We start from the raw sequence: 9,929 nt of genomic DNA, 5'->3' as shown, positions 1-9,929 counted from the left end.
CTCATCTGTAAAATGAGCAGGTTAAACTTTATGGCCTCTAAAGGACCTTCCCAGCTCTAAGTCTAGGGGCCTTTGATCACCATGTAATCTTTGCTCTACACAATCATTTCTCCTCTTTTCCCAGCTATCTCTCTCTAAGCTGGGTCCACAGGGCCTCACCTCTGGAGGACCTGGGTTGGAATCCTAGCTCTCTGTGGTTTACTACCTGTATGACATTAGACAAGTCACTTGCCCTCTTTTAGCTTCATTCTTGGTTTCTAAGGTTCCTTTCGGCTCTAAATTCTATGCCATTCCTCCCATCTCTCGGCAGAGAGGTTCTGGAATACAGGGTCAGAATGAGGCATACATTTTCAGACATGGGCAACATGGTGATTTTATTTGTTTGACTCCACTTATTACAAGGGAGAGCTTGGTCTTCAATGGTGTGGAGAGGGTCGTGGCAAGGGAAGGAGGGGAAGGCAGGTAGTTACAGAGAGGCAAAAAAAAAAAGAGCATCGATAAAATATTTTTAAATACATCGAAGAAGAAAAAAAGACTTCCTGAAGGATAATGAACAGGGCCATTTTATTACTCCCTTGTTAAATTTAATAGCCCCTCAAAGAATAACTATGTGAAAAGAGTACATTTGTATTCAAGATTTGACATACATTTTTTTCTTTGTATATGGAAATGTTTGTACTTGGTGGTGGTTGTTAAGTTCATAATAAAAAAAAAAAAGAAAACTTAGAAAATAAAGAAATCATATGGTTCTACAGGGTTTTTTATGCCACCGTCTCTTCTTTTCAGACCATGCAGTTCTTCCTGGTCCTTGCCCTCTTGGGCGGAATAGCCTGCAATTTCCATGGTAAGTCTTGATCCCTCCCTCTTGGATTCTTTCTGGTCAAGGCGTCTTATTCTGTCCACCTTCCCACCCCTATCCATCCACAGTGCGGCATGGGGACTGAGGAAAACTTGGGTCACAGACCCCCAGGTTAGACAGCCCCTGTTGAAGGATTCAAAGAAGAGCCCTCTTCTCCCAGCCCCCGATTCCTTTTGGCTCTGGCTGTTACACAGCCCTTACAAACCTCCTTTGAATACCAGGGGTCTGAGGATCTTTATGAGGCTTAGTTGGGCAGGGGGCTTGGGGTGGAAAGGAGAAGGTTATAGAGAATTTTCTCTGAGATTCAGGAAACAGGATCCCAAACTCTAAGCTCTGAGTCACCCAAGCTGGTGGTTCAACCAATGTGGACCGTGTGGCTTAGAGCTTGGCCTGACTGTAACAAGGATCTCTAGATAAATCTGCAATGCCCTACCAAGCCATGCCCCAGGGAAACTTTCCACCCTTGTGGAAAGCAGAAAGGCAGCTATGACAGGTCCATCAATCATTCCTTTGTTTCCCTATCTTCTAGAAGGGCACTTCACTGGAATTATATCTAACACACATCAGATGTTTGTGGTCTAGGGGCACAAGTATTTTACTTCGTTCCAGGATAAAAACCACTTCCCCTGATCAGGGAAGGTGGGGGGGGAGTGGGAAGTAGTTTCACTTCAGACCTGGAAGGTAATAGCTTAACCCCAACCAGCTTCAATTCCCTTCCACCACTCATTACATAATCACAGATAGCAAGCAGTCATTTATTAAAGCAAACAAGTAAAAAGGAAATCTGGGAAGCCATTTAAATGTTTAGGTAATAGAATAAACAAGAGTAAAAAGATAACCAGAAATGAGATGAAATCTTGGCTGAAATGAAGAGAGCAAAATCTCACGCTAGAAGTGCACTCTTAACAGGTACTGTGAATCAAGGAATGTGCTGGGGTGCCAGTTCCTCTTAACATGCCTATAACTCTTGGGGGCACCTGCTCACTATTCACAGTTTCCATCTTGCCTCCTCTCTTCTTGGTCTCTCTTTCTCTCTCCATCAATTAGGAAAATCATCTCCCTGCATGCATGCAGCATCACAAGGCTATCCTTTCAAGGACTGCCTGGGAGTGGGGATACACTAGAAAGCTTGGTCACCTTTGTCTTCTCCCCCTCTTTCATTTGCAATATCAGGTCAGCTGCTCAAGTCCAATCTGTTATAGTCCTAAAGTGTCTCTTGCATCCATCCATTCCTTTCCAGCCCTCCCATTATCTTTATCATTTCTCATCCCTGATCTCCCTGACTCCATCCTCTCACCATTTCCAATCCATCCTGCACAATCTTCCTAATATACAGCTAGAGCCATGTCACTGCCCTGATCAAAAATGTTCCATGGTTCCCCATTGCTTACCAAAAAAAAAAATCTATAAATTCCTTATTCGGGGGTTGAAGACTATACACAGTCTGACCTCCACTGCCCCCCCAAGGTTATCGTGATAATGAAATGAGATAATATCTGTAAAATGATTTGCACATCTTAAAGCACTATATGAATGCTAGCTGCTGTTATTATTATTATTGCAAGTCTCAAAATTCATGTGTAGGACATCACAGTTTGTCTAAGCTATTCCAGGAACAGGATAGATCAAGTGATGATAATAATTTTTTTAAAAAAACAGAAAACGGTAATATCCTGGAGTAGAGGTGGTATAGAAGAAAAACTTGTTAGACTAGCAATCAGGAAGACTGAGGTTCTTGACAGGTCAGTTCAATTTGATAGCTTTTTATTTCTACTATATGTAGCTCCATAAACAGATGAGACTCAGTGACATCTAAGATGATTTCCAGCTAGTTAAGCCTATGTTCTAAAAATTGTTATTGTTGCTCAGTTGTTTTCAACTCTTTGTGACCCCATATGGGCTTTTTGGACTCATTTTGATTTGCATTTCTCTAATCAATAGTGATTTAGAGCAGTTTTTCATTTAACTATAGAAGGCTTTGATTTCTTCTTCTGAAAACTACCTGTTCATACCCATTTCTGGTGGGTATAGTTTTGTGTTATTTAAATTTCATTTTCGGAGCAGCTAGGTGGCGCAGTGGATAGAGTACCAGCCCTGGAGTCAGGAGGACCTGAGTTCAAATCTGACCTCAGACACTTAACACCTACTAGCTGTGTGACCCTGGGCAAATCACTTAATCCCAATTGCCTCACCCAAAAAAAAAAAAGTCTATAGCTATAGATATAGCTATCACTAAATTTCATTTTCTTTGCATTTGAAAGTCTTTCTCCAAATCACTTGTAGAACTTATTTCTTGATTGAATTGTTAAATATAAACACTGTTTCAAGAAGCTTGCAGTCTTGAGGTTTTTCTGGAGCTGATCTGTGAATTCTTTCCATTGGTATTTCATTTTCTACATTCAGAAGTTCTGGGAAATTCTCGTGTGTTATTTCCTGTATTAAAGTGTTGAAGTTTCTTAGTCCTGTTATGTTTTCTGGGAAACCTATGATTCTTAGGTTATTTCTATGCATCTTGTCTTTGAAATCAGTATGTTTTGTTTACATAGTGAGCATATTTTCTTTTATTAGGTTTTTTGGGTACTCTTCTTCACTTCTGTTTATTTGTATTGCCAATCTATTATTCTCTCTTTTGTTTTTCTGGTGAGACTTGCCATTACAGATCCCAGTTTTTCTATTCTGCTCATTACTTTTGCTATGCTGGCCATAAATTCTGCCCTCGGAATTCTCATTTCTCTTTTGAACCATTGAGGAAGAACATGTTGTGTGTACCCATTCTCCTCAGATTTCCATAGGGCACTCTGTACCATCAACTGTTGGATTATTTTCCTTTGCTTTGCAGTATTTATTCATAGATGCCTGAACTCAATTTCACATCTTGTTGTTAATGTTTTCCCTATTGATTTATTTGCTTATTTTCAATGCCTTTGAGTTTTCTTCTTTCTGAGACCTTTGACAATTTCATTTCTTTTTCTTTTCCCTGATTTCTCCCTATTCACTTTCTGACTCTCCCCTTTGATGATGGTTTCCTTGGGTCTCAAAGTGTCCCAGCCTCCTCCCATTCTGGACAATTCACAGTTCACCAGGCTAGGTTTCTGTCCCAGATGACTTTTGGGTGATAAGAACTTACCCAGCTAGCTGTTATGTTCTTTCCCTCTGGCTTAGTGCGAGTGATGCTCAGTCCCCCACATACATAGTGTCCTATCTCACTCCCTCTGTCCTTCAGTTTTCTAGGTTGGCACTGACAGTTCAGAGAGATGCATGCTATGGGGATATCCCCCCTGGCACTGATACCCATGAAACCAGAGCTTTTCAGTGCTGGTCCTGGGAGTTGTGCCTCCCAGCAGGTTTTTGCCCCTGGAAGGCTGCTGCTGCTCTGACTGACCATTGCAGCCCAAGCAAACTTCTGCAGCCTGGATTCAGGGTCTCCCCAGCACTAGGAAGAGGGAGGGGGTAAGGGCTGTGGGTTTTGCTGCAAGGCCTCAGGTCCTTAGTGCAGCCTCACTGCTGATAGCATGGGTGATGGTAGAAAGGGTACTAAGCAAGTTCAGTGATAGCAAGCATCAATTCAAGGGGGTTACTTTCTTTTGGATTCTGGACATCCTAGACCATGGAGACAGCTGAAGTTGCTTTATCTTCATTGCATAATTTCTATTTTGGAGAGGTTTGAGAGGTCCTAAGGGGCAGTAAAAAATTTCTAGTCCTCCATCTGGTTGCTTGTGTGACCCCAACTATTAATATTATTATTATTGTTATCATTATCATTATTATTATCTAAGCTCCTTTCCATCTCTAAATCTAAGATCCTATGATTTATTATTAGCTGTGGAATAAGAGCAACTTGACTCCTTTGGAGTTTCATCAGATAACTTGATTCACAGAACTACCTAGAGTTCCTGAGCTGTGAGTTGTCTTGGACACCCCGTGTTCCCTATAGAGATCCCTCATACCATCATTAGGAAGGGTGAATACCTTGTAACTACCATTTTACTACATCTTGAAGCCTTTGCCAAAGAACTGAGTCTTTAGAGTCTGTATCTAGGAGAAAGCCCCAAGGGGCTTCAAAAAAAGTCATTCCTCTTGCCTGGAATTGGGTCCTGCCTCATCACTGTCCCTCAGAATCTTTATCCTTCCTTTAACATTCTACTCAGGTACCACCTCCTTCGTAAAGTTGTCCTTGATTCCCCCAATAGTAAGGTTCTCCCACACTTTAAATTACCTCCTGTGGCAGCTAGGTGGCACAGAATATAAAGCACCGGCCCTGGATTCAGGAGGACCTGAGTTCAAATCCGGCCTCAGACACTTGACACTAACTAGCTGTGTGACCCTGGGCAAGTCACTTAACCATCATGGGGGGGGGGGGTTAAATAAATAAATAACCTCCTATTTACATTTCAGTGTACAAGCTGTACATTCCTGTGTCCCAGGCTTACTCCCACCCCCAGTAGAATTTAAATTCCTTGAGGACAAGAACTGTTTTATTGCCTGGATCCCCAGTGCCTAGGAAAGTGTCATGCACAGAGGAGGCACTCCACAAATCGAACTGAATGGAATTTAATCCTCACCATAAGCCTGTAGGGTTATCTCTATTTTTCAAGTCAGGAAATTGGCTCTCAGAGAAGCTCAGGGACTCACCCCAGGCCCACCCAAATGAGTTATAGCAGTAACCAACTGGAGAGCTGTCAGATCTCCAAACCACATGTCGCGCATGTCTCCGCAACGCTTCTCTTCTTTCTGCCCCTTCTAGGTGTGCTTTCTGAGCAGCTCACTGGCTATGGTAGCATTTTCTCCACCGGTGAGGAGAGGCCTGGAGACAGCATCCAGGGCATTCGGTTCTTCCTTGGGGGGATTGGCCTCTTCAAAGCGTAAGTGGAACTGATGGAACCCCCAGGCCTCTTCCACCCTATCCAGCTTTGCCCCGCCACCTCACTGCAAAGTTCCTCTGCTCCAGCCTCCACTCATCCACATAAACTGCAGAACTAAACAAGGGTTGTACGTAGGTGACACTGAGAATGTTTTTAACATTGATATTGCCTGAGGGGGAGGGCACATGCACAGGAAGGGACAGACAGACCTGAAGGCCCAACACCCTCCCCATTTTCTGGGTTGTCTGCTCCCATCCTAGGATCCACAGTAACCCCAACTTTAGAAAACCTCAAACTTGGGGACCATACTCCTGTAGAACCAGGGTCTCTTCACTCCAAGTTCAGGATTCTTTCCACTCTGGTGTCTTACAAATGTCCCTACAGAGAGAAGGTCTCATGAAAGAATTTCTGGCTATGCAATATGCAATGGAGGCTATAGAATCACCTTTCCTAGAGATTATGCAGAAGAGAAACTACCAACAACCCCCAACTTCTCTCCCGTAATTTACTCCCCAGTTTGGGGAAGTGTTTTCTATCAAGAGACAAAGGTTGGGGGAGATAACTCCGGGGTTCAAAGGAATTTTAACACTTTCCTTTTCTTCCAGCATACAGATAAAAGTGAATGATCAGTGGAGTCAAAGATATGGAACCTCAGGGGGCGATCCTCAAGAAATCCCCCTCTGGGAAGGGGAAAACATAATAAAAATAACAGGCTATCGTGGGGTCTGCGTGCGTGGTTTCACCGCCGAAACTGACTATGGGAGAGTTTTTACAATCGGGAAGGCTATAGGCCAGGCTTTCTCTTCCTCTCCCCCTGAAGAGGGGATGGGGCTCAGTGGCATCAGGGGTGTGTTTGGGATTTTATGTATCAAAAATATGGCATTTGATTGGCAATACCTTCCTGAAATTGTCACCACAGCTGAACCAACAACTACCCCTTGAATGAGTCCCCTACCAAAGACACCTCAGCTGGACCTACTGAAGACATCTAAGGGCTTCCCAAGACACCTCAGTTAGGTCCCTGTTGAAGACACCTCAACTTAACAACCCCACTGCTTAGCATCCTACAACTACTGCCTACTGTACTAAGCCATCTGTCCCTTCTAGGAAAAGATCTAAAGTTATAGTTACCCTGTTGGTTTTTTAAAGCTATATATACCACGACCTGGGTTCCTCACCCAGAAACCTGGAGCCAATGGCTGGCCTAAGGAGCCCGGAATCTGGGAGGAGAGAGGGTACCTATGACCCAGGAAATGTGACTCCCCCAGACGCTCAGGTCTAAAAATGAAGGGAGGAAAGGAGTTAAGACTGCGATGGGGGAGAATGTCCTGAAGAGATTTAGGAATCTAATCACCAATAAAGCTTCTGCAAAAACTGTGCCCCAGGTTGTAAGCTGTGTTCTTTGTTGGGAAATTAATTTGGGGGTTATAGGGGCAGAGGCCGTAGCAACAGAGCTTCTCACGCTGATATAGGAAACCCTCAAAACAGGGAAAATAGGGGCTGTCTGATGTGGAAAGGGGGATCGAGTAAGGGCAGAAAATAATAATCCTTTGATTGCTTCCTATGGGACCAAAAGGCTATGAAGGGTCTGTGTGCTCAAATCCAGGGAACATTTGGGTACTTTACATATATCCATTTTCCAAACTTTGGATAGAATAAGGAAACCTGGGTTGAAATCCTGATTCTGACACCTACTAGAGCTATGGAACCATGGTGAACTGACTTGACCCCTGACTCAGTTTCCTCATCTGTTAAATGGGGGTGATAGTTTTGCACTAAACTAAGTCATAGGGTTGGAAGGCAAATGCTGTGTAAACCATGAAACTCAAAGCAAATGGAAGCAAAGATGGCAATCTGTGACCTTTTCTTTTAAATACATTAGGGGCCCCTCCTATAATAAGAATAATAGCTAATATTTATATAGTGACTACTACTTGCTAGCCACTGTGGCTAAGCATTTTATAAATATTATCTCATTCGATCTTTGTAACAACCCTGGGAAGTAGGTGCTATTAGTATCATCGAACAGAAGTTAAGTGACTTGCCCAAGGTCACACAGCTACTACATGTCAGAGGTTCAATTTGAACTCAGATCTTCCCAACTCCAGCACCAGCACTCTATCTACTGTGCCATCAGCTGTCTCCGCCTATGGACAGGATTCTGTGACAGCTGGTGTGGGTAGAGGGTGTGTGGAAATGCCTACTGTAGTGAGAGCTTTATGTGCCCACACTTGGCTCATTTCCCTGTTTTCTTCTATTTATAGTGAGCATCAGACTGTCAAATGATTAAATAATTAACCTCTTCTGGGGTTTGGCCACTACATGTCATTGTGACAACCTATGAAAAGCCTGGTTCCCACTCTACTTCTAGAACTCTCTGTCTGTCATCTACCCCTTCCTGAGCTGACCCCGATTCAACAGATATTTATAAATACAATCCAAAGCAGGAATTCTTAACTTTTGTATCACGGAGGCTGTTGGCAGTCTGTTAAATCCTATGGCCCTTTCTCAATATAAAAGTTTGTAAATGTATAAAATGAGATACATAGGATTACAAAGGAAAACAGTTATATTGAAATAGTTATCAAAATATTTTTTAAAATAAAAAAACAAGTTTAAGTTTTTAAAAAGTTCACAAACCCCTAAGAACCCCTGATCTAAAGTAAGCCTCAAATTATCAGAAATATAAAATAACTCTGATCTCTGTCCTTCAAGAGGCATCATTTGGTTTCTTTCCTCCTCCAACATAGCATTCAAGAATTTGTTATGACAGCAAGTGATATATAGTCAACACCCACACCAGTTAGGACTTGGTGCCAGCCTCCCATCTCTCACCTCGATAGACTAGACATCCCACTTCTTTCTAGATTTGTCTTACTCCTCCAACCTGCTCTCACATTAGCAGATCTAAGTTCCCAGAGAAAGACTACTACCACATGGTTACAACCACATTCTCTCATATATTAGAGGTAATCCTATGGAGGAGAAATATCCTTCTCCCACTGCTAGGTTATGAGGCCCCATCTAATAGGTTTTCTATTATGATGATGATTATTGTTGTTGTTGTTTGTTTGTTTGTTTGTTTGTTTTTAGCATTCTTTTCTTCTTAAATTTTGAGTTTCAAATTCTCTCCCTCCCTGAATTTATGTCTTGTACCCTGTTCCAGCAAAGAGTCAACCATAATTTCTTTCTGACCACTTGGCTGACCCCCTTACTACCTCTGGTCTGAGAACCCCCCAAAGCTACCACTGCAGCACTATGCCACATGTGTGAGTGGGCTCTGGATAGGCCCCCACCCCAGTGTCATAAACCTCTCCTGCTGACCTCTTAAGTTGTCTAAAGCTGCAAAAATGTCTCACCCCAACCTTTTGTTGGGTCCGCCACTCTAAAATCTGATTTGAGGCATTGTTTTTAAGTTGTTTGGAGGTGAATGTTGGGAGAATTCAGCTGGGTGGCTGCCCCTAATCCACCATCTTGACTCTGCCTTCATTTAATGTTTTCTAACTGAACCACCAGCCATTCACAATAATAACACTTTCAGATCTTAAACAACCATTTACTTGATGAGACAAAAGAATAGATACTAAAGAAAAGATAGATACTAATAATAATAAAGAAAAGAAATAATTATAGATACTAATTTATTAAACCAAATATGTCAACAACAAAAATACATATATAAAAACCCAAATCACATTCTCCCACCAGGGCATTCAATAGTTTTCTTTGATGCAATGGGCACACATTTATGGCAACCTAGCAGGGAAAACATATGAGGGAGGAAAATGTACAGGATTACTATAACTCACAACTCTAGCCTGCAGGTTTCAATGTTCTTGGTCTGTTCAGAAAGCACACAGGACTGCTTCTCTGCTCTGCTTATTACATGATCATCCATCCTCACCACTTTTCAGCTAAGGAGATCTCCACCCCAACTCAGACATAGCCTTTATAAGCTTTTTGAACTCATCATTACCCTTAGAAGGGGGGTTAGAAAGTGTTATAAGCAGTTATCTTTAAGCCAGACAGTTGCCAAGGTCATCAACCTGGCTCTTTCTGAACTAGACAGACCAGCCCAGGAAGTTATTCAAGTCCATTCTTTAAGCCAACTAACTAGGATCCCAAAACAGCTACAAACCCTGCTCTGCTTTTCCTTCTTTAGTCATAAAGCATGTCTAATATGCAAATTAGGTGTGGTACCTAACATA

General features: G+C 42.4%; 1 protein-coding gene across 1 annotated transcript; it reads left to right on the top strand.

Moving 5' to 3' along the window:
• The first annotated feature begins 789 nt into the window (after positions 1–789).
• Positions 790–6,663, top strand: LOC122752901 (prostatic spermine-binding protein-like). The gene is made up of 3 exons (XM_043999870.1): positions 790–844; positions 5,604–5,721; positions 6,327–6,663. The coding sequence occupies exons 1-3, from the start codon at positions 790–792 to the stop codon at positions 6,661–6,663; spliced, it is 510 nt and encodes a 169-aa protein (XP_043855805.1).
• Positions 6,664–9,929: the final 3,266 nt, after the last annotated feature.

Source organism: Dromiciops gliroides, chromosome 1, assembly GCF_019393635.1.
Source record: "Dromiciops gliroides isolate mDroGli1 chromosome 1, mDroGli1.pri, whole genome shotgun sequence".
NCBI lineage: Eukaryota > Metazoa > Chordata > Mammalia > Microbiotheria > Microbiotheriidae > Dromiciops > Dromiciops gliroides.
This window is presented reverse-complemented; position numbering and strand designations above follow the sequence as displayed.